General features: G+C 48.0%; 1 protein-coding gene across 2 annotated transcripts; it reads right to left on the bottom strand.

Moving 5' to 3' along the window:
- Positions 1 to 2,399: 2,399 nt before the first annotated feature.
- TARDBP (TAR DNA binding protein) lies at positions 2,400 to 23,676 on the bottom strand. 2 transcript variants are annotated; one of them, XM_088447803.1, is made up of 7 exons: positions 23,546 to 23,676; positions 19,067 to 19,131; positions 16,347 to 16,596; positions 8,474 to 8,637; positions 8,246 to 8,386; positions 5,425 to 5,595; positions 2,400 to 3,967 (listed from the first exon to the last, which is right to left on the bottom strand). In XM_088447803.1, the coding sequence occupies exons 3-7, from the start codon at positions 16,585 to 16,587 to the stop codon at positions 3,437 to 3,439; spliced, it is 1,248 nt and encodes a 415-aa protein (XP_088303929.1). In that variant the 5' UTR covers positions 16,588 to 16,596; positions 19,067 to 19,131; positions 23,546 to 23,676; the 3' UTR covers positions 2,400 to 3,436. The 2 variants fall into 2 exon arrangements, with proteins under 2 accessions (XP_088303929.1, XP_088303928.1); XM_088447802.1 differs by lacking the exon at positions 19,067 to 19,131.
- Positions 23,677 to 26,337: the final 2,661 nt, after the last annotated feature.

Here is a 26,337-nt window from a genome sequence, read left to right as displayed (position 1 = left end):
CAACCACCATGCTTCACTGATGAGATGGAATGTTTTGGATCATGAGCAGTTCCTTTCCTTCTCCATACTCTTCTCTTCCCATCACTCTGGTACAAGTTGATCTTTGTCTCATCTGTCCATAGGATGTTGTTCCAGCAATGGTAATGGTTTTTTTAGATGTTGTTTGGCAAACTCTAATCTGGTCTTCATGGTTTTGAGGCTCACCAATGGTTTACATCTTGTGGTGAACCCTCTATATTCACTCTTGTGAAGTCTTCTCTTGATTGTTGACTTTGACACATATACACCTACCTCCTGGAGTGTTCTTGATTTGCCCAACTGTTGTGAAGGGGTTTTTCTTCACCAGGGAAATAATTCTTCTGTCATCCACCACAGTTGTTTTCCGTGGTCTTCCGGGTCTTTTGGTGTTGCTGAGCTCTCCGGTGCATTCTTTCTTTTTAAGGATGTTCCAAACAGTTGATTTTGCCACACCTAATGTTTTTGCTCTCTCTCTGATGGGTTTGTTTTGATTTTTCAGCCTAATGATGGCTTGCTTCACTGATAGTGACAGCTCTTTGGATCTCATATTGAGAGCCGACAGCAACTGATTCCAAATGCAAATGTCACACCTAGAATCAACTCCAAACCTTTTACCTGCTTAATTGATAATGAAATAACGAGAGAATAGCCCACACCTGTCCATAAAATAGTTTTGAGTTGATAGTCCCATTACTTTTGGCTCCTTAAAAAGTGGGAGGCACATATAGAAACCGTTGTAATTCCTACACCGTTCACCTGATTTGGATGGAATTACCCTCAAATTAAATCTGAAAGTCTGCAGTTAAAGCACATCTTGATTGTTTCATTTCAAAGCCATTGTGGTGGTGAAGAGAGGCCAAAATATAAAAATTCTGTCAATGTCCCAATATTTATGCACCTGACTGTATCTCCAAGCCGTAAATATAATCCTTCTATATTGTTCAGCCGGCATATCAGGTTCACACAAGAGTTTATTCTCTATGATCCGGCTATTATATCACATGCATCTACAAATAGTCACGGAAAACTTTACTACAGATTGAGTATGTACCAAACTACATCGTTGGTGTCAAACATCCATATCAGATATAATTCATAACTTGTATCAGAGTCTTCACATAAAAGCTTAGATCACATTTCAAAGCACCGTGCAGCTAGGAGCTGGGAGCAGAGTGCCGGGCGCACGCCTATGCACATTTCACTGTTGCAGCTTTTTCAAGGCAAATCTGTTGATTTAAAAATACAACGTAACCCTTAATGTAACAATCATTGGACACCTTGATCAAATTGTATCCATTATTACTAGGTTTATATTTGACTGTGGTTTCTGAAATGATTTGAATCAGTCCCATGAAATATTTGCAAAATTGAGACACATTTTCTGGTAATATATAATTATTGGTGATCAAATCGGTTTATTTAATATAGCCTATGTTGAAATCACACCGAGATATTACCAGTTTAAGTCTTATAAAAGTCCTGTGCAGTGGGGTTATTTTAATACACTTTTCTTTCTTTGAACACACACACACACATATTTTACAGTCTTGTTTCCCTACATTATATTTTAATGATCATATAAGAAGTTATATTGTAATTAGTGTGCATCCATTTATGACAATTCTTTTCTCTTTGTTTACATATTTTGTAAGATCCACAGGGAGTTACTTATTTAACTTGTGATTCTGAGAGGAGACTTCAAATACATGCACTGTGTGGGGTCCTGAGGTCAGAGTGTGAGAACCTGTGCACTCAGCAACGGCAGATGTGATCTGGCGATATACAGTAGCAGGCGGTCTTTACATACTGCACAATCTAGAGTACAACCAACCTATATTTCGTTTCCCCGCTGCATCCAGAAGCATGTCGTCGTCTGGCAGATCTTTAGATTGGCATGCACTGCAAGAATTTTCCTCAAATAGTGCTGACCATCACAACCAATACACCCCTGAGCATACTAGAACCCCAGAATTTTAGCCAAACGTATATAAGATGAATTGATCACTTTGAAGGTCAGCAGCTACGCAGTCTCAGCTTTCTAGAAACACATGTGGTGGAAATCACAATGGGTCAAAGTCTTTAGACATCAATATGGCACAGATTCCATGGGAACTTAATAGGGCAAGAGAAAGTGGGTGATGCCAGTTCAATACCTCATTGATTGGAGTCCTCTTCACCTTTTGGTTTCATAGGGAATCAAACAAAAGAGACATTTTCCTTTTGGCTAATTAACCGGTGGTGCATCTCTATCTACAGACACTGATAAGTAATGGAGACTGCAGTGTTTTCTCTTTTCCGTTTGTATGCTACAGTCTCCATGCAATGGATTTAAGAACACTGATACTGTTAACTGCAATTTGGAGAAAAAGACAAATACCCACTTTATTTAAATGGTTTTATTTAAGAATCCTACATTGACAGATCTTGCAAAAAGCATCCAAACACAGAACACATGACTGCAGCACAGCACTCGTGTTATTACTTACAGTCCCAACACTCTAGGAACAGGAGCTTTCCTTCCACTCCAGAGAGACCACCACCACCCACCCCCATCAAATGCAATTCACAGGGACTCACATGGGCAGTAGCAGAGGAATGCACACCACATACAGCATTCACAGCAGTAGACATTTTAAGGAAAGGGAAAACATTTTTACACAAACCAATTTCAAACAATTGTGTCTTTTAGGCAGAAAAAGACCCAGTCTTCCAAATGAACGAGTCCTTTGAATGCAAGAAACACTCGTACGTTACTTGCTCCCATTGCTCTCTGCACACGCTCACCATGGCCACCGGATTGAGACACATCGCCAACTTTAATATTCCATAAAGCACCACCAGGTCTCTGCACGCGCTCTGCTTCTCGCTCATACCCAATCCTCTCATTCTTTGGTACCACCAATCCCACAGTTCAAACAGCCTTCTGGTTCCACCTCACAGCCGTGCGTTCTCAATGCGCTGGTACGATTTCCACGAAATATAGTGGATAAAAATGGATCACCCACCGTCTTACGAATCACTGTGCAGCAGATGTCTTGATAGGAAATATATGTAGGCGTGATCCACAACAGGATATTTACAGAACTGTGCCAGGTCCCAGAGACAAAGGTGAGGAGCAGAGAACACAATAAGGGAAGATTCTGCTAAACAAGATCCGATTCTTTCACATCAGGAAAAACAAAAAGTTTAAATTAATCATAGGGTAATGAAAACTGATGCCATGTGGTTTTCTTCATGTCATAGACTGAACACATGCCCTCGCCCGTGTCACCTATGTTCCTTCATAGAGGATATACAGCTGAACCACCTGCAGGCTTGAAGAAAACCTTTGGGAAAGTATAAGTAAATGCATTTTACAATGTACTTACCATAAAATGAGGAAAGTACCCATTCACCCAACACATTAAACCTATGAAATCTACATGCCCCAACCGGAGGACTTTGATTCCATGCTTGAGCTGAAGCCACCATTAAACCCAGTACCAGAGCCAGCATTAGGAGAACCCCAGCCTATTGCCCCAGAGTTAGAGCCATAGGAGTTACTCGCTGAACCAAAACTTCCCGGCTGATCCCTGGGCTGATTTCCTTGGCCCTGATTGCCAGCTTGTGGCCCTGGTTGGTTCTGCTGGCTAGCCAGCATCCCCATCATGCCCCAGCTACTCTGTAGAGCTGCCTGCGCAGCCGCCATCATTGCTGGGTTAATGTTAAATGCACCAAAATTCATACCTCCACCACCCCCACCCCCTCCCATGTTACTAGGCTGGTTATTACCAAGTCCACTGCTGTTTGGCCTATTGTTGGGATACCCCTGACCCCCAAAGTTTGCTCCCGGGAACCGGCCACCTCTCTCTAAGGGGATCCTGTTACTATTTTGTTTGGGTTCTGCGGTAGAGACATGGACACTGACTCCTTTGATGATGAGATCTTCTCCGCATAATGATTGCGCCACCTGAAATATGAATAAGGAATACTTTGTGTATTACAAGCCTTTAGCAATAAGAGCTAGCAAATGACTAGTCCTTGCATGCACAGCCCATCTGTAAGGAGACTGAACCCTTATTAACTTAATTAAGCCATTTTCATTCAACCATGTATAGAATCTATAAACGCTACATATAGTATGGTTATTTACAAAAAGGAATGATTAATGAAAAGTACCACCATTTCCCTCTCATACAAGGGATACTGGTTTCCAACAGGGGAATTATACTAATGAGACAGCTGTTTAAGCTAACATACATGCTACAGTCATGCCTGCATAGATATCAGCTACTAAAGACCCTCACAGTACAGTCATTACTTGTAACCATTGGTGGGCAATAAGCTGCCCCTCCAGCTGTTGTAGAACTACAAATCCCAGCATACATTGCAACAGTTTTAGCATGGCCAAATAGCAAAACTGTGGCAGGGCATGTTGGAATGAGTAATTCTACAACAGATGAGGGGGCACTTATTACCCACCCCTACTTTAGATACACTAAGGCCCGTATTCAATTTGAGGCGAAAAGTCCGAGCTTGGACTTTGCCATCATCGCTGTTTTCTGCAGGGATAAAGTATCGGGAGCGTGCCCGCTTACCCCCACATTCAATTAGGATCCGGCGAAAACGAGACCCGGCGGAATGGTAAGTATCAAAGTCCTGTCAGTTTAGGGGAAATCAGCCTGTCACCCCCCCCCCCCCAAAAAAAAGATGGTCTGACATGGGAGATCGCTATGGGTACCTTCAGCGGGCCAAATCAGGGTTTTTAAATAGCCGCAGCAGGTGCATAAATGCGCCTGTGAAGAAGTGGTGAAGAATAGCATTAGATTTTTTTTTTTTGGGGGGGGGGGGAGGGGAATAACTAGCCCCATCAAATTTGGGGTACTTGAAAATGGGTGCAGCATATTTTTAGGTCCCTAAAGTGTTTTTTTTTTTTTTTATATTCTTCAAAAATGCACCTGCCGCACTACCTGCATTCTGGAAAACACCTGCCGCATACTTAGGCACCCCGCCTGAGGCTATGTCGCTAGTTTTTAAGTTTGTTCCCCAACATTTTTTTGCCCCCAAAATGAAAAGTACCTTTTTTGGGGTGTCCAGAAGAACTTTAAAAATTATTTTAATTTTTTTTTTATTTTTACAGATTACTTTAAAGGGACATTCCAAAAACTGCAGTTTTTTTTTTTTTTTTTTTTTTATTCTGCACCCCTAAACCCCAATTCTGCACTTTTTTTCGCCACCTATGTAGTGGGGAAAACATATCCCCATTTTTTTACAATGACTTTTCGCACCTGTGAAAAGTCTTTGAAATTGAATACGGGGATAAGTGACACTGGCGAAAATGACATCATCAGCGATAAATTATCGCCGATAACGGACTTTTTGCCTCTAGCTGAATATGGCCCTAAGACGTAAACCCACTGACCTTACCTGGTCATCAGCAAATGTCACAAAGGCAAATGCTCTGAACGGCTTTGGGATAAACACATCAACGACCTCTCCGTATTGCGTGAAGAACTGACGAAGCTCCTCGATGGACATGTCCTCTGTGCAACGGCCAACAAACACTTTACGGCTACGCATTGGTTCATCCGGGCTTTGCTGTTATAGAGAGAGAACTATACATATAAATCCCTATGCGAGTAAGGAATGAAGACCTCACTGGTGCCTAATAGGCTTTGTTCAGTCAATGTGGAATAGATCAGTATTTATCAAATTAAAAGCAAATAAACACGAATATAAAATCTCATACAACTCCATCCCACGCCCCCTGCAGTTCTTACCTCCACTTGAGAACGAGACGCCTTTCTAAAGCCATGTTGCGGCATCATTACATCACGGACGACTGCGACACAAAAAAAAAAAAAAAAGCTGCGGCTCTGCAGTCCAGTAATACTGCGGTAATACAAAGATAGCCATATCGCCATACCATTATTTTTTCATTACCGCGGTATTACTATTATACTGGGATATTTCCCAGTCCTAGGGAAACTGAATGATCATGAATACTGGTTCAGCCCACACAACTATGGGGAAATGACCAGTAAACTAATGGAAAGGACTGGCCAGTTCTAAAATAAACTCACGTTACAGATAGCAATGGTGCTCTTCCGGGGGAAAACATTGGAAATGGGATGTTTAAAATGATCTGGTACAAACATTAGGCGTATTACTCAGCCATATCCTGAAAATAACCCCGAAACTCAGGTTGGTTATATAAAGAAAAGTCCACCACTGCTTACTCTCCACACCATAATGCTGGGCTACATAGAGAGCAATGTTGCTAGCACTGGGACAGCCCATACTGAGCTACCAGTATTACACTGCTTACTCTCCACACCATAATGCTGGGCTACATAGAGAGCAATGTTGCTAGCACTGGGACAGCCCATACTGAGCTACCAGTATTACACTGCTTACTCTCCACACCATAATGCTGGGCTACATAGAGAGCAATGTTGCTAGCACTGGGACAGCCCATACTGAGCTACCAGTATTACACTGCTTACTCTCCACACCATAATGCTGGGCTACATAGAGAGCAATGTTGCTAGCACTGGGACAGCCCATACTGAGCTACCAGTATTACACTGCTTACTCTCCACACCATAATGCTGGGCTACATAGAGAGCAATGTTGCTAGCACTGGGACAGCCCATACTGAGCTACCAGTATTACACGGCTTACTCTCCACACCATAATGCTGGGCTACATAGAGAGCAATGTTGCTAGCACTGGGACAGCCCATACTGAGCTACCAGTATTACACTGCTTACTCTCCACACCATAATGCTGGGCTACATAGAGAGCAATGTTGCTAGCACTGGGACAGCCCATACTGAGCTACCAGTATTACACTGCTTACTCTCCACACCATAATGCTGGACTACATAGAGAGCAATGTTGCTAGCACTGGGACAGCCCATACTGAGCTACCAGTATTACACTGCTTACTCTCCACACCATAATGCTGGGCTACATAGAGAGCAATGTTGCTAGCACTGGGACAGCCCATACTGAGCTACCAGTATTACACTGCTTACTCTCCACACCATAATGCTGGACTACATAGAGAGCAATGTTGCTAGCACTGGGACAGCCCATACTGAGCTACCAGTATTACACTGCTTACTCTCCACACCATAATGCTGGGCTACATAGAGAGCAATGTTGCTAGCACTGGGACAGCCCATACTGAGCTACCAGTATTACACTGCTTACTCTCCACACCATAATGCTGGACTACATAGAGAGCAATGTTGCTAGCACTGGGACAGCCCATACTGAGCTACCAGTATTACACTGCTTACTCTCCACACCATAATGCTGGGCTACATAGAGAGCAATGTTGCTAGCACTGGGACAGCCCATACTGAGCTACCAGTATTACACTGCTTACTCTCCACACCATAATGCTGGACTACATAGAGAGCAATGTTGCTAGCACTGGGACAGCCCATACTGAGCTACCAGTATAGGTTTTTTGCAACTCTAACTGAAAACTTTTCTCCATATGCACTACAGCATAATCTAACAAATTTTGTTAAACCAAGCAGTCAATTATCATGTATGTATTTTATTTCTATTAAAGGCATAGAGTTTTTGTATATTAATATACAGTTTATTCACATTACAGGGTTTTAATAGCCAGATTTATAATGCAAGTCTCAGAAGACTGAGAACACAGATAATGGTTACCCATCTATGTAAAGGGTCACTTTCCCATAAACTGATCTAATCCAGAGTCCGTGCAGCCTCAGTGTTACATTATGCAGAAGCCATCTGGCACAGTTACAAGTTATATTGTCTAAAACAAAGCTGACATTGTAGCATAGACCAAGAAGGTAAAATTCTAGAGGTTCTGTTAATGCAGCAAATAGCTGCCCCCACTACATGAAGTGCTGCTGAGGACTTGGCGCTTGGCCCATCAGGGCACAGCCCAGAGACCTGAACTGTTGGCCCCACTGCTGTTTAGGAATAGACCAGTCTCACACCATACATTAAGCAGTCACTTCCCTCAACATTGCTGCAAATTAGCTAAATACATCCATCATGGTTTTTAACTTAACAGTTATTTCATGTAATTCAGCCACTAATGTACATTACTGCACTAAACAACATAAATCTCACACACACACACACACACACACACACACACACACACACCTTAAGCTATACCGTTGAAAGGTCTAATAAAGTAAATTTAGACAGGCAGGTCATGACTTATCCACTGTAACATGCAGATCGGTACCTTGGAATTGGGTAGTTTACAGTCACACCATCTCCCATCTATCATATGGCGCTGTGACATCACTTTCACTTGCGTTTCATAGTCTGTAAAGCGCACAAACCCAAAGCCCTTGGAATGTCCGGTCTTTGCATCTTTTTTAACCTGAGATAAGTGGACAAGTATGAGTAAGCTGGCAATGCCAAGGTTAGCACAGATATGGATAGGCTTAGTCACATTAGACAGAAGTACCTGGACCATGATGACTTCACCAAATGTGCTGAAATAGTCCTTCAGGTCTTGCTCAGATGTCTTCCAAGGAAGCCCCAGCACAATGAGATCCGATGTCTTTGTTACAGCACGCTTTATCTTTACAGCTGAAGAGGCGTCAGTCTCATCCATCTTCCTTTTGTTATCTAAGGAAGAAAAATGCACCAAGATGATAAACCAACTACCATGGCAGAGATCATGGTGCGCCGACATGTATAGCATCTTCCAGCTTTGGATGCCAGCGAGACACCGTGGATCAGCAGCAATCTACATGGAATACGTTCAGAGACATAAGGATCCTTCACTGATCTCCAAACACAGGTACATACATCTGTTTCCCAAATATATTAAGATAAGCCAACAATAAATTATAAAAATGTTATATTAAAAAAGATCTGTCTCTGAAAAATTATTCCACAAACGAGATTGCACGAATAAATTTCCTATATATGGTACAGGAATTGGCAATATCACACTACGTAATTCACAGACCATCTTGCCATAAGAGATTGCACACTATCAGGTGTAATATATTCCAGTGTATAACTTAAGGGAATTCTGCATAAAGCTAGATACACAAAGATTATCTGTCCGATCTGGCTGTTATGGTAGAAAATGACAATCAGCCAGACTGGACAGAATTGTATAGTGTGTATGAAGCTTACGGAGGCAGCGCATGATCCATCATTAGTAGCTTTACTTAGAACTACATTTCTGGTTTAAAGCTGAACGTAATAGAATTTTACAACAAAGAAACCAGGTGCATAAATCACCAGTGAGAGCATGAGAAGGCCAGCAAATGTCCTGTGCAAGAACAATGAGACCCTAACCCAGAAATGAAACAATTGTTAAGATTGACTAAGACATTTAGGAGGTAACCCACCCTCCCCCTCCCCCAATGGGCACCTATATGATTAGGCATCAAACAGCAATTCAATTGGTGCTCTGCTCGGACGCCTAAAGCCGCGAGAAACGTGCAAAATCTGTTACTTCTTTAGACTGGTTTGCTGCTTTACATGGCTAAACTGTGCTTTTAAGCGCATTAAATACTAATGGGCGCCCGGACAGAGAAACAATGGTATACGTATAGATGCTCAGAAGGGGTCACGTAAAACAATAGAATCGCCCCCTTAAAGCTAGTCTTCATTAAATTAAAACTGAAATGTTAAACAATTAATCTATCTCAAATGCTACGGGTAACATGGACATGCGGCAAGTTCTGATTAGTCTGACAAAGATCTTTGGATGTGTAAAGCCGCTCACTGCAGAGACTATGGCAGCCTAAGTGACCAACAAGACAGCGGCTTTTACTCTGCAAACTAAAGATTTCAGTTCATCAGGAGCGTTGTGCTAAACAAGCCTGCTGGACTGTATGAGGCCTATATTGCAGGAGGACACATTAATGCATGGACTGTATGAGGCCGTTATTGCAGGAGGACACATTAATGCATGGACTGTATGAGGCCGTTATTGCAGGAGAACACATTAATGCATGGACTCTATGAGGCCTTTATTGCAGGAGGACACATTAATGCATGGACTGTATGAGGCCGTTATTGCAGGAGAACACATTAATGCATGGACTGTATGAGGCCGTTATTGCAGGAGAACACATTAATGCATGGACTCTATGAGGCCTATATTGCAGGAGGACACATTAATGCATGGACTGTATGAGGCCGTTATTGCAGGAGAACACATTAATGCATGGACTGTATGAGGCCTATATTGCAGGACACATTAATGCATGGATTGTAGGAGGCCATTATTGCAGGAGGACACATTAATGCATGGACTGTATGAGGCCGTTATTGCAGGAGAACACATTAATGCATGGACTCTATGAGGCCTTTACTGCAGGAGGACACATTAATGCATGGACTGTATGAGGCCTTTATTGCAGGAGGACACATTAATGCATGGACTGTATGAGGCCTTTATTGCAGGAGAACACATTAATGCATGGACTGTATGAGGCCTTTATTGCAGGAGAACACATTAATGCATGGACTGTATGAGGCCTTTATTGCAGGAGAACACATTAATGCATGGACTGTATGAGGCCTTTATTGCAGGAGGACACATTAATGCATGGACTGTATGAGGCCTTTATTGCAGGAGAACACATTAATGCATGGACTGTATGAGGCCGTTATTGCAGGAGGACACATTAATGCATGGACTGTATGAGGCCTTTATTGCAGGAGGGCAGCACAGATGGTGTAATGGTTAGCGTTATTGCCTCACAGCACTGAGGTCGTGGGTTCAATTCCCACCATGGCCCTACCTGTGCAGAGTTTGTATATTCTCCCTGTGCTTGCGTGGGTTTCCACCGGGTACTCCGGTTTCCTCCCACACTCCAAAAATATACTGGTAGGTTAATGGGCTCCCAACACAAATTAACCCTAGTGTGTATGTGCGTGCGCATGTGATAGGGAACATAGATTGTAAGCTCCACTGGGGCAGGGACCGATGTGAATGGCCAAATATTCTCTGTAAAGCGCTGCGGAATATGTGTGCGCTATATAAATAACTGGTAATAATAATAATGATGACACATTAATGCATGGACTGTATGAGGCAGTTATTGCAGGAGGACACATTAATGCATGGACTGTATGAGGCCTGTATTGCAGGAGGACACATTAATGCATGGACTGTAGGAGACCTGTATTGCAGGAGGACACATTAATGCATGGACTGTATGAGGCAGTTATTGCAGGAGAACACATTAATGCATGGACTATATGAGGCTTGTATTGCAGGAGGACACATTAATGCATGGTCTGTATGAGGCCTGTATTGCAGGAGGACACATTAATGCATGGACTGTATGAGGCCTGTATTGCAGGAGGACACATTAATGCATGGACTGTATGAAGCAGTTATTACAGGAGAACACATTAATGCATGGTCTGTATGAGGCCTGTATTGCAGGAGGACACCTTAATGCATGGACTGTATGAGGCCTGTATTGCAGGAGGACACCTTAATGCATGGACTGTATGAGGCCTGTATTGCAGGAGGACACATTAATGCATGGACTGTATGAAGCAGTTATTGCAGGAGGACACAATGCATGGACTGTAAGAGACCTGTATTGCAGGAGGACACATTAATACATGGACTGTATGAAGCAGTTATTGCAGGAGGACACATTAATGCATGGACTGTATGAGGCCTGTATTGCAGGAGGACACATTAATGCATGGTCTGTATGAGGCCTGTATTGCAGGATGACACATTAATGCATGGTCTGTATGAGGCCTGTATTGCAGGAGGACACATTAATGCATGGACTGTATGAGGCCTATATTGCAGGAGGACACATTAATGCATGGACTGTATGAGGCCTATATTGCAGGAGGACACATTAATGCATGGACTGTATGAAACAGTTATTGCAGGAGAACACAATGCATGATCTGTATGAGGCCTGTATTGCAGGAGGACACATTAATGCATGGACTGTATGAGGCCTGTATTGCAGGAGGACACATTGATGCATGGACTGTATGAGGCCTGTATTGCAGGAGGACACATTGATGCATGGACTGTATGAGGCCGTTATTGCAGGAGGACACATTAATGCATGGACTGTATGAGGCCGTTATTGCAGGAGAACACATTAATGCATGGACTCTATGAGGCCTTTACTGCAGGAGGACACATTAATGCATGGACTGTATGAGGCCTTTATTGCAGGAGGACACATTAATGCATGGACTGTATGAGGCCGTTATTGCAGGAGGACACATTAATGCATGGACTGTATGAGGCCTTTATTGCAGGAGGGCAGCACAGATGGTGTAATGGTTAGCGTTATTGCCTCACAGCACTGAGGTCGTGGGTTCAATTCCCACCATGGCCCTACCTGTGCAGAGTTTGTATATTCTCCCTGTGCTTGCGTGGGTTTCCACCGGGTACTCCGGTTTCCTCCCACACTCCAAAAATATACTGGTAGGTTAATGGGCTCCCAACACAAATTAACCCTAGTGTGTATGTGCGTGCGCATGTGATAGGGAACATAGATTGTAAGCTCCACTGGGGCAGGGACCGATGTGAATGGCCAAATATTCTCTGTAAAGCGCTGCGGAATATGTGTGCGCTATATAAATAACTGGTAATAATAATAATGATGACATATTAATGCATGGACTGTATGAGGCAGTTATTGCAGGAGAACACATTAATGCATGGACTGTATGAGGCAGTTATTGCAGGAGAACACATTAATGCATGGACTGTATGAGGCCTGTATTGCAGGAGGACACATTAATGCATGGACTGTATGAGGCCTGTATTGCAGGAGGACACATTAATGCATGGACTGTATGAGGCCTGTATTGCAGGAGGACACATTAATGCATGGACTGTAGGAGACCTGTATTGCAGGAGGACACATTAATGCATGGACTGTATGAGGCAGTTATTGCAGGAGAACACATTAATGCATGGACTGTATGAGGCTTGTATTGCAGGAGGACACATTAATGCATGGTCTGTATGAGGCCTGTATTGCAGGATACATTAATGCATGGACTGTATTGCAGGAGGACACATTAATGCATGGACTGTATGAAGCAGTTATTACAGGAGAACACATTATTGCATGGACTGTATGAGGCCTGTATTGCAGGAGGACACCTTAATGCATGGACTGTATGAGGCCTGTATTGCAGGAGGACACCTTAATGCATGGACTGTATGAGGCCTGTATTGCAGGAGGACACATTAATGCATGGACTGTATGAAGCAGTTATTGCAGGAGGACACAATGCATGGACTGTAAGAGACCTGTATTGCAGGACACATTAATACATGGACTGTATGAAGCAGTTATTGCAGGAGGACACATTAATGCATGGACTGTATGAGGCCTGTATTGCAGGAGGACACATTAATGCATGGTCTGTATGAGGCCTGTATTGCAGGAGGACACATTAATGCATGGACTGTATGAGGCCTATATTGCAGGAGGACACATTAATGCATGGACTGTATGAGGCCTATATTGCAGGAGGACACGTTAATGCATGGACTGTATGAAGCAGTTATTGCAGGAGAACACAATGCATGATCTGTATGAGGCCTGTATTGCAGGAGGACACATTAATGCATGGACTGTATGAGACCTGTATTGCAGGAGGACACATTGATGCATGGACTGTATGAGACCTGTATTGCAGGAGAACACATTGATGCATGGACTGTATGAGGCCTGTATTGCAGGAGGACACATTGATGCATGGACTGTATGAGGCCTGTATTGCAGGAGGACACATTGATGCATGGACTGCATGAAGCAGTTATTGCAGGAGAACACAATGCATGGACTGTATGAGACCTGTATTGCAGGACGACACATTAATGCATGGTCTGTATGAGGCCTGTATTGCAGGAGGACACATTGATGCATGGACTGTATGAGGCCGTTATTGCAGGAGAACACATTAATGCATGGACTCTATGAGGCCTTTACTGCAGGAGGACACATTAATGCATGGACTGTATGAGGCCTTTATTGCAGGAGGACACATTAATGCATGGACTGTATGAGGCCTTTATTGCAGGAGAACACATTAATGCATGGACTGTATGAGGCCTTTATTGCAGGAGAACACATTAATGCATGGACTGTATGAGGCCTTTATTGCAGGAGGACACATTAATGCATGGACTGTATGAGGCCTTTATTGCAGGAGAACACATTAATGCATGGACTGTATGAGGCCGTTATTGCAGGAGGACACATTAATGCATGGACTGTATGAGGCCTTTATTGCAGGAGGGCAGCACAGATGGTGTAATGGTTAGCGTTATTGCCTCACAGTACTGAGGTCATGGGTTCAATTCCCACCATGGCCCTACCTGTGCAGAGTTTGTATATTCTCCCTTTGCTTGCGTGGGTTTCCACCGGGTACTCCGGTTTCCTCCCACACTCCAAAAATATACTGGTAGGTTAATGGGCTCCCAACACAAATTAACCCTAGTGTGTATGTGCGTGCGCATGTGATAGGGAACATAGATTGTAAGCTCCACTGGGGCAGGGACCGATGTGAATGGCCAAATATTCTCTGTAAAGCGCTGCAGAATATGTGTGCGCTATATAAATAACTGGTAATAATAATAATGATGACACATTAATGCATGGACTGTATGAGGCAGTTATTGCAGGAGAACACATTAATGCATGGACTGTATGAGGCCTGTATTGCAGGAGGACACATTAATGCATGGACTGTAGAAGACCTGTATTGCAGGACACATTAATGCATGGACTGTATGAGGCAGTTATTGCAGGAGAACACATTAATGCATGGACTGTATGAGGCTTGTATTGCAGGAGGACACATTAATGCATGGTCTGTATGAGGCCTGTATTGCAGGAGGACACATTAAGGCATGGACTGTATGAGGCCTGTATTGCAGGAGGACACATTAATGCATGGACTGTATGAGACCTGTATTGCAGGAGGACACATTAATGCATGGACTGTATGAGGCCTGTATTGCAGGAGAACACATTAATGCATGGACTGTATGAAGCTGTTATTGCAGGAGAACACAATGCATGTACTGTATGAAACCTGTATTGCAGGAGGACACCTTAATGCATGGACTGTATGAGGCCTGTATTGCAGGAGGACACATTAATGCATGGACTGTATGAGGCCTTTATTGCAGGAGAACACATTAATGCATGGACTGTATGAGGCCTTTATTGCAGGAGAACACATTAATGCATGGACTGTATGAGGCCTTTATTGCAGGAGGACACATTAATGCATGGTCTGTATGAGGCCTGTATTGCAGGACGACACCTTAATGCATGGACTGTATGAGGCCTGTATTGCAGGAGGACACCTTAATGCATGGACTGTATGAGGCCTGTATTGCAGGAGGACACATTAATGCATGGACTGTATGAAGCAGTTATTGCAGGAGGACACAATGCATGGACTGTATGAGACCTGTATTGCAGGTGGACACATTAATACATGGACTGTATGAGGCCTGTATTGCAGGAGGACACATTGATGCATGGACTGTATGAGGCCTGTATTGCAGGAGGACACATTGATGCATGGACTGTATGAGGCCTGTATTGCAGGACGACACATTAATGCATGGACTGTATGAGGCCTGTATTGTTGCAGGACACATTAATGCATGGACTGTATGAGACCTGTATTGCAGGAGGACACATTGATGCATGGACTGTATGAGGCCTGCATTGCAGGAGGACACATTGATGCATGGACCGTATGAAGCAGTTATTGCAGGAGGACACAATGCATGGACTGTATGAGACCTGTATTGCAGGAGGACACATTAATGCATGGACTGTATGAGGCCTGTATTGCAGGAGAACACATTAATGCATGGACTGTATGAAGCTGTTATTGCAGGAGAACACAATGCGTGGACTGTATGAAACCTGTATTGCAGGAGGACACATTAATGCATGGACTGTATGAAGCAGTTATTGCAGGAGAACACAATGCATGGACTGTATGAGGCTGTATTGCAGCAGGACACATTAATGCATGGTCTGTATGAGGCCTGTATTGCAGGAGGACACATTAATGCATGGACTGTATGAGGCAGTTATTGCAGGAGAACACATTAATGCATGGACTGTATGAGGCCTGTATTGCAGAACACATTGATGCATGGACTAAATGAGGCTGTATTGCAGGAGGACACAATGCATGGACTGTATGAGGCCTTATTGCAGGACACATTAATGCATGGACTGTTTATAGTCATTGGGAAGTTTCATGCATTAATGGGTAACTGAAGAAACCCACCTACCCGCCAATCTCCCAGAGAGCATTGTTACACCACTCACCTTTGGGGTAGTTTACTACATAAACCAGATTTCCCCATCCACTCTCTGGTGCATGGAGAATTCCTTCTACCAGTCTGACGCCACGCATACACTGATTCACTGGGTTCCTGTATCTGAGGCCACACGCACCCGGGAACTGAGCGCTCACAGTGGACAGGAGAACAGTACCATCGTCCTCTGACGGGATCTCCATCGGCTCCTCATTCTCATCCTCCGCCACACGGATATACTCCATCTCCATGGCTGCAAACTAAGAACAGTATACAACTCTTACCCATGTTATGTACTCATGCCCCAGAGGAACGCCCCCACTAGGCCGCACTCATACTGGTAAAACCCTAACAGGTGACAGTGGTGGCATGAAATGCATGCCCAGACTACGGCAAAGTATGTTGTAGCTTCAGACAAGGTGGGGGAGGGAACACAATGCATACGGCAGAGAGGAAGGCACAATGCATCCTGGTATAGGTAGTATTAGAAAAGAGAAAAAAGGACCCCAACAAAGAGGCACACGCCAAACAGAGAATTATACTGAGTTATAGCATAAGAAAGGGATGTATAAAAATTCAAATTTTATTGGTTTTATTAAAATCAATGCTAAGTCTATAGGCAAGAATCACGCGATCAATATATAACACATAACAAAAACACAATAAAGACAGTCACAAAACATAGATATCTCAAGATCGTGTTGCGCAGTGGGATAGATAATAGAAAATATAATAACCGACTTACTCGGTCCAAATGTTATATGGTCATAGAGACCATTCAGGATTATATCTACTTGAAAAATCCTCCTCCTCAGAAATAGTGTGAGGGATTAATAATCACCAATTATATGGTGAATAATTACCACAAATGGCTCCTGACCAAAAACTCGCAACAGAAATGCTAATAATTAGTCCTAGGAAATATATTCCTCATAAACATGGCGAAAATCTAATATAACTTAATATACACAGCATACAATTATCAACATGACATAACACAATTAAAAAGCTGTATACCGCAATCGATAATTGACCCCGTTTCATCAAAAAAGTAAGTATATAGTATACATAGAGGCGTCCCTCTATTAAATGTATGAGAGCATATCATGTGTTTTATAGATTTGAAATATAGAACGTATGCACTTATGGGACAGATGCTGCTGTTCCACATCAATGAAGTCAGAGGATGTGGAATGAGTTTCACTGTCACCAGCCGACGCGCGTTTCGCCGGAAGCGGGCTTTCTCAAGGCGATATTCTTCCGGCGAAACGCGCGTCGGCTCGTTAGCTTGGGGACCCCAGTGCGCACTGGGGATCCCTTTACCGGACACCCGTTTTTGAGAGCATACTCCATACAGGTACTGCCGCTATCCTCTCCTTGTCTGCTCTCTCATTAGTTGCATGCTCTGTGAATCTCTGCGCTGCCTGGAGCAACAGGGATATCACCTATACAGTTGTACTAATAGCAGAGGCAGTCTGCACGGTTTCTATGTATGCCTGGTGACAGTGAAACTCATTCCACATCCTCTGACTTCATTGATGTGGAACAGCAGCATCTGTCCCATAAGTGCATACGTTCTATATTTCAAATCTATAAAACACATGATATGCTCTCATACATTTAATAGAGGGACGCCTCTATGTATACTATATACTTACTTTTTTGATGAAACGGGGTCAATTATCGATTGCGGTATACAGCTTTTTAATTGTGTTATGTCATGTTGATAATTGCATGCTGTGTATATTAAGTTATATTAGATTTTCGCCATGTTTATGAGGAATATATTTCCTAGGACTAATTATTAGCATTTCTGTTGCGAGTTTTTGGTCAGGAGCCATTTGTGGTAATTATTCACCATATAATTGGTGATTATTAATCCCTCACACTATTTCTGAGGAGGAGGATTTTTCAAGTAGATATAATCCTGAATGGTCTCTATGACCATATAACATTTGGACCAAGTAAGTCGGTTATTATATTTTCTATTATCTATCCCACTGCGCAACACAATCTTGAGATATCTATGTTTTGTGACTGTCTTTATTGTGTTTTTGTTAGGTGTTATATATTGATCGCGTGATTCTTGCCTATAGACTTAGCATTGATTTTAATAAAACCAATAAAATTTGAATTTTTATACATCCCTTTCTTATGCTATAACTCAGTATAATTCTCTGTTTGGGGTGTGCCTCATTGTTGGGGTCCTTTTTTCTCTTTCCTTTTACAATAGTTATTACTCCAGGGAGCACCCCCTGACTTTATTATTACCCTATTGTAAATCTACCGGGAATCACTATACTCCTGAGTGACTGTTTCTCTTTTCTTGTCCTCTGCTTCCCCTTTCCCCCTCTCTTTTTTTCTACATAGGTAGTATTAGGCAAGGGGCCACAATGCATCCTGGGATACGAGGCATCAGGCAGGAAGGGGGCCCGTAACACCTCCCGGGATGATAATGTCTAAATCCCCTTCACGGAGAGGACCCTGACATCATCAGCCAGTGTCCAACGTCATTCCCTACCATCCAAGTGGGCATAGAGGGGGTATATAACCTTGTGGCGAGCGAAGCAAGCCTACGGGGGGTTAACTTTCTTTTTTTGGTGGACTACACCAAACTACACTTCCGCCCTCAGTACACGTCACTTCCAGGTACAGAATCTTAATTGGAAATAGTCTCTACAAAGTGGGCATAGAGGGGGAATAGAACCATGTGGTGAGCGGACAACTTACTTGTTTAGCTGGCAGTCATGGGCATGAACTGCACTTCCGCCCTCACTCACCTCACTTCCAGGTCCCTAGCAAGAAGGGGAAATAAGCTCAACTATCCCGGGATACGAGACATCAGGGAGGGGGACACAAGGCATCCCGGGACACGAGGCATCCCGGGGGGGGACACGAGGCATCCCGGGATACGAGGCACCAGGCAGGGAGGGGGACACGAGGCATCCCGGGATACGAGGCACCAGGCAGGGAGGGGGACACGAGGCATTCCGGGATACGAGGCACCAGGCAGGGAGGGGGACACGAGGCATCCCGGGATACGAGGCACCAGGCAGGGAGGGGGACACGAGGCATCCCGGGATACGAGGCACCAGGCAGGGAGGGGGACACGAGGCATCCCGGGATACGAGGCACCAGGCAGGGAGGGGGACACGAGGCATCCCGGGATACGAGGCACCAGGCAGGGAGGGGGACACGAGGCATCCCGGGATACGAGGCACCAGGCAGGGAGGGGGACACGAGGCATTCCGGGATACGAGGCACCAGGCAGGGAGGGGGACACGAGGCATTCCGGGATACGAGGCACCAGGCAGGGAGGGGGACACGAGGCATCCGGGATACGAGGCACCAGGCAGGGGGACACGAGGCATCCCGGGATACGAGGCACCAGGCAGGGAGGGGGACACGAGGCATCCCGGGATACGAGGCACCAGGCAGGGAGGGGGACACGAGGCATCCCGGGAGGGGGACACGAGGCACCAGGCAGGGAGGGGGACACGAGGCATCCCGGGATACGAGGCACCAGGCAAGGAGGGGGACACAGGGCATCCCGGGATACGAGGCACCAGGCAGGGAGGGGGACACAGGGCACCCCGTTATACGAGGCACCAGGCAGGGAGGGGGACACAGGGCATCCCGGGATACGAGGCACCAGGCAGGGAGGGGGACACAGGGCATCCCGGGATACGAGGCACCAGGCAGGGAGGGGGACACAGGGTATCCCGGGCTACGAGGCACCAGGCAGGGAGGGGGACACAGGGCATCCCGAGATACGAGGCACCAGGCAGGGAGGGGGACACGAGGTATCCCGGGATACGAGGCACCAGGCAGGGAGGGGGACACGAGGCATCCCGGGATACGAGGCACCAGGCAGGGAGGGGGACACGAGGCATCCCGGGATACGAGGCACCAGGCAGGGAGGGGGACACGAGGCATCCCGGGATACGAGGCACCAGGCAGGGAGGGGGACACGAGGCATCCCGGGATACGAGGCACCAGGCAGGGAGGGGGACACGAGGCATCCCGGGATACGAGGCACCAGGCAGGGAGGGGGACACGAGGCATCCCGGGATACGAGGCACCAGGCAGGGAGGGGGACACGAGGCATCCCGGGATACGAGGCACCAGGCAGGGAAGGGGACACGAGGCATCCCGGGATACGAGGCACCAGGCAGGGAGGGGGACACGAGGCATCCCGGGATACGAGGCACCAGGCAGGGAGGGGGACACGAGGCATCCCGGGATACGAGGCACCAGGCAGGGAGGGGGACACGAGGCATCCCGGGATACGAGGCACCAGGCAGGGAGGGGGACACGAGGCATCCCGGGATACGAGGCACCAGGCAGGGAGGGGGACACGAGGCATCCCGGGATACGAGGCACCAGGCAGGGAGGGGGACACGAGGCATCCCGGGATACGAGGCACCAGGCAGGGAGGGGGACACGAGGCATCCCGGGATACGAGGCACCAGGCAGGGAGGGGGACACGAGGCATCCCGGGATACGAGGCACCAGGCAGGGAGGGGGACACGAGGCATCCCGGGATACGAGGCACCAGGCAGGGAGGGGGACACGAGGCATCCCGGGATACGAGGCACCAGGCAGGGAGGGGGACACGAGGCATCCCGGGATACGAGGCACCAGGCAGGGAGGGGGACACGAGGCATCCCGGGATACGAGGCACCAGGCAGGGAGGGGGACACGAGGCATCCCGGGAGGGGGACACGAGGCACCAGGCAGGGAGGGGGACACGAGGCACCAGGCAGGGAGACACGAGGCATCCCGGGATACGAGGCACCAGGCAAGGAGGGGGACACAAGGCACCCCGGGATACGAGGCACCAGGCAGGGAGGGGGACACAAGGCACCCCGGGATACGAGGCACCAGGCAGGGAGGGGGACACAGGGCATCCCGTTATACGAGGCACCAGGCAGGGAGGGGGACACAGGGCATCCCGGGATACGAGGCACCAGGCAGGGAGGGGGACACAAGGTATCCCGGGCTACGAGGCACCAGGCAGGGAGGGGGACACAGGGCATCCCGGGATACGAGGCACCAGGCAGGGAGGGGGACACCAGGCATCCCGGGATACGAGGCACCAGGCAGGGAGGGGGACACAGGGCATCCCGGGATACGAGGCACCAGGCAGGGAGGGGGACACAGGGCATCCCGGGATACGAGGCACCAGGCAGGGAGGGGGACACAAGGTATCCCGGGCTACGAGGCACCAGGCAGGGAGGGGGACACAGGGCATCCCGGGATACGAGGCACCAGGCAGGGAGGGGGACACAGGGCATCCCGGGATACGAGGCACCAGGCAGGGAGGGGGACACGAGGCATCCCGGGATACGAGGCACCAGGCAGGGAGGGGGACACGAGGCATCCCGGGATACGAGGCACCAGGCAGGGAGGGGGACACGAGGCATCCCGGGATACGAGGCACCAGGCAGGGAGGGGGACACGAGGCATCCCGGGATACGAGGCACCAGGCAGGGAGGGGGACACGAGGCATCCCGGGATACGAGGCACCAGGCAGGGAGGGGGACACGAGGCATCCCGGGATACGAGGCACCAGGCAGGGGGACACGAGGCATCCCGGGATACGAGGCACCAGGCAGGGAGGGGGACACGAGGCATCCCGGGAGGGGGACACGAGGCACCAGGCAGGGAGGGGGACACGAGGCACCAGGCAGGGAGACACGAGGCATCCCGGGATACGAGGCACCAGGCAAGGAGGGGGACACAAGGCACCCCGGGATACGAGGCACCAGGCAGGGAGGGGGACACAAGGCACCCCGGGATACGAGGCACCAGGCAGGGAGGGGGACACAGGGCATCCCGTTATACGAGGCACCAGGCAGGGAGGGGGACACAGGGCATCCCGGGATACGAGGCACCAGGCAGGGAGGGGGACACAAGGTATCCCGGGCTACGAGGCACCAGGCAGGGAGGGGGACACAGGGCATCCCGGGATACGAGGCACCAGGCAGGGAGGGGGACACCAGGCATCCCGGGATACGAGGCACCAGGCAGGGAGGGGGACACAGGGCATCCCGGGATACGAGGCACCAGGCAGGGAGGGGGACACAAGGTATCCCGGGCTACGAGGCACCAGGCAGGGAGGGGGACACAGGGCATCCCGGGATACGAGGCACCAGGCAGGGAGGGGGACACAGGGCATCCCGGGATACGAGGCACCAGGCAGGGAGGGGGACACAGGGCATCCCGGGATACGAGGCACCAGGCAGGGAGGGGGACACAAGGCATCCCGGGATACGAGGCACCAGGCAGGGAGGGGGACACGAGGCATCCCGGGATACGAGGCACCAGGCAGGGAGGGGGACACGAGGCATCCCGGGATACGAGGCACCAGGCAGGGAGGGGGACACGAGGCATCCCGGGATACGAGGCACCAGGCAGGGAGGGGGACACGAGGCATCCCGGGATACGAGGCACCAGGCAGGGAGGGGGACACGAGGCATCCCGGGAGGGGGACACGAGGCACCAGGCAGGGAGGGGGACACGAGGCACCAGGCAGGGAGACACGAGGCATCCCGGGATACGAGGCACCAGGCAAGGAGGGGGACACAAGGCACCCCGGGATACGAGGCACCAGGCAGGGAGGGGGACACAATGCACCCCGGGATACGAGGCACCAGGCAGGGAGGGGGACACAGGGCATCCCGTTATACGAGGCACCAGGCAGGGAGGGGGACACAGGGCATCCCGGGATACGAGGCACCAGGCAGGGAGGGGGACACAAGGTATCCCGGGCTACGAGGCACCAGGCAGGGAGGGGGACACAGGGCATCCCGGGATACGAGGCACCAGGCAGGGAGGGGGACACCAGGCATCCCGGGATACGAGGCACCAGGCAGGGAGGGGGACACAGGGCATCCCGGGATACGAGGCACCAGGCAGGGAGGTGGACACAAGGTATCCCGGGCTACGAGGCACCAGGCAGGGAGGGGGACACAGGACATCCCGGGATACGAGGCACCAGGCAGGGAGGGGGACACAGGGCATCCCGGGATACGAGGCACCAGGCAGGGAGGGGGACACAGGGCATCCCGGGATACGAGGCACAAGGGTAGGGATGGGGGCTCACCCCCGTGCCGAGCTGTTGCCACATAACAGGCCTAGGCCGCAGCGTTGCTAGTCCCGCCGCCGTCACAGTGCTCAGGCACTCTGCCCCGGGACACTACTCACCGGCTCCAAGGTACACTAGACGGGACGATGACAGGGCCGGGCGGACACAGGACGCTGCACCTCCCCGAGTCTCTAACAAAATGGCGATGGCGTCTCCAGGCAGCCGGGTGCTACCACAGGAGTGAGGGTCTCAGCCTTTTCTTCACCTCAGCGATGTATATAATATATTTCAGAACGTAAATACGAAATAAATAATATGAATTAGATTTTTTCTAATGACTATTAGCCCTTAGGAAGCAGGTAAGGGAGATGCACAGCGAGCTCAGCACCCCCGCGGGAGAGGAAGTGGTAGCGGCCAATATGGCGGAGGTTCGCTCGTTACGCATTGCGGGCTCGTCAGAGGTGGGGCGGGGCTTCGCGGAGCGCGTGGGGGGGCGGAGCTAAGCTCCGTATGTTGACGACATGTTGAAAAATGAAAAAAAAAAAAACCATCGTGAGGCTCTGCGCCATCGATGGCGGAGACACATCGTGTGTCCTTCATCGAAGGTAAATCTGCTAGTCAGTATGGCTGGGGCATCGAATGAAAACATTGGAGATAAAACATTCTAAACATTGGTTCTGGAACCAATGATTCTATTTTTTTTTAAAGTAAACTACTCACTTAAACACGGGCTGGTTGGCAACTTTTAGCCTGGGGTTTTAACCCTAGCCCTAACCCTACAACCCTAACCCTAAAACCCTAACGGTTAGGGTTAGGGTTGTAGGATTAGTTTTAGGGTTAGGAGTTACGGGTTAGGGTTAGTGGGTTAGGGTAGGGTTAGGGGTTTGGGGTTAGGGTTTATGGTTAGGGATAGGGGTTAGGGTTGGGTTAGGTTAGGGATAGGGGTTGGGGTTAGGGTAAGTGGGTTAGGGTAGGGTTAGGGTTTTGGGGTTAGAGATGGGTTAGGCTAGGGATAGGGGTTAAGGTTAGGGTAGGGTTAGGAGTTTGGGGTTAGGGATGGGTTAGGTTAGGGATAGGGGTTAGTGGTTAGGTTTAGAGTTAGAGGTTAGGGTTAGTGGATTAGAGATAGGGTTAGTGGGTTAGGGTTTAGGAGTTAGGGTAGGGCTAGGGTAAGAGGGGTTAGGTTTAGGGTTAGGTTTTGGGTTAGGGGTTAGGGTTTGAGGATAGGGTTTGGTGTTAGGGGTAAGGGTTAGGGTTGGGTTAGGTTAGGGGTAGGGTTGGGGTTAGGGTTTAGGTTAGTATTAGGGTGAGGGGTTTTTGTTTAGGGGTTAGGTTTGGGGTTAGAGTTATAGTTAGGGTTAGTGTATAGGGTTAGGGTAATAGGTTAGGGTTTAGGAATAGGTTTAGGGTTAGGGTAAGGGTTAGGTTTTAGGGTTAGGGATTAGGTTTATGATTAGGGGTTATTGTTAGGGTTAGGATTAGGGGTTGGGGTTAGGGTAGGGTTAAGGTTAGGTGTTAGGGTTATGTGTTAGGGTTATTGTTTAGGGTTAGTGTTAGGTTAGGGGTTAGGCTTAGGGTAAGGGTTTAGGGTTGGGGTTAGGGGTTATTTTTAGGGTTGGGGTAGGGGTTAGGGTTAGTGGGTTAGGGTTAGTTTTAGGGTTAGGGTCGGGTTAGGGATGGGTTGAGTTACGATAGGGTTTAGGATTAGGGTTAGTGGATTAGGGTTAGGGTTTAGGAGTTAGGGTTAGGGTAGGGTTAAGGTAGGGATAGGGTAAGGGTTAGGGTTTAGGGGTAGGTTTTGGGTCAGGGTTAGGGTTAGGGGTTTGGGGTTAGGTTTAGGGTAAGGGTTGGGGTTAGGGATTAGGGTTAGGGGTTATTTTTAGGGTTGGGGTAGGGTTAGGGGTTAGGGTTAGTGGGTTAGGGTTAGTTTTAGGGTTAGGGTCGGGTTAGGGGTTAGGGTTTATTGTTAGGGTTTAGCGTTAGAGATGGGTAGAGTTAGGATAAGGTTAGGGGTTAGGATTAGGGTTAGTGGATTAGGGTTAGGGTTTAGGAGTTAGGGTTAGGGTAGGGTTAAGATAGGGATAGGGTAAGGGTTAGGGTTTTGGGTTAGGGTTCAGGGTTAGGGGTTAGGGTTTGGGGTTAGGGTCTGGTTTTAGGGTTAGGGGTAAGGGTTATGGTTAGGGTAGGGTTTGGGAAAGGGTTAGGGTTGGGTTAGGTTAGGGTTGGGGTTAGGGTTAGTGGATTAGGGTTAGGGGTTAGGGTAGGGTTAAGGTAGGGATAGGGTTAGGTTTTGGGTTGGGGTAGGGTTAGGGGTTAGTTTTAGGGTTAGGGTCGGGTTAGGGGTTAGGGTTAGGAATGGGTTGGGTTGGGTTAGGTTAGGGGTTTAGGGTTAGGGTTTATTGTTAGGGTTTAGCGTTAGAGATGGGTTGAGTTAGGATAGGGTTTAGGGTTAGTGGATTAGGGTTTAGGAGTTAGGGTTAGGGTAGGGTTAAGGTAGGGATAGGGTTAGGGTTTAGGGCTAAGTTTTGGGTTAGGGTTCAGGGTTAGGGTTAGGGGTTATGGTTAGGGTTTGGGGTTAGGGGTAAGGGTTAGGGTAGGGTTTGGGAAAGGGTTAGGGGTAGGGTTGGGGTTAGGGTTTAGGTTAGTATTAGGGTTTAGGGTGAGTGGTTTGGGTTTAGGGGTTAGGGTTAGTGTATAGGTTTAGGTTAGGGTTAGGGGTTAGGGTTAGGGTTTAGGGCTTGGTTTAGGGTTGGGGTTAGGGTTTAGGTTAGTATTAGGGTTTAGGGTGAGGGGTTTGGGGTTAGGGGTTTGGGGTTAGAGTTATAGTTAGGGTTAGTGTATAGGGTTATAGGTTAGGGTTAGGGTTTGTGTTAGGGTTAGGATTTAGGGCTGGGTAAGGGTTAGGTTTTAG

This window comes from Taudactylus pleione, unplaced genomic scaffold (genome assembly GCF_031769625.1).
Source record: "Taudactylus pleione unplaced genomic scaffold, aTauple2 ptg000441l, whole genome shotgun sequence".
In the NCBI taxonomy this organism is placed as follows: Eukaryota; Metazoa; Chordata; class Amphibia; order Anura; family Myobatrachidae; genus Taudactylus; species Taudactylus pleione.
The sequence above is the reverse complement of the archived record's forward strand: the minus strand, read 5'-3'. Positions and strand labels throughout refer to the sequence as shown.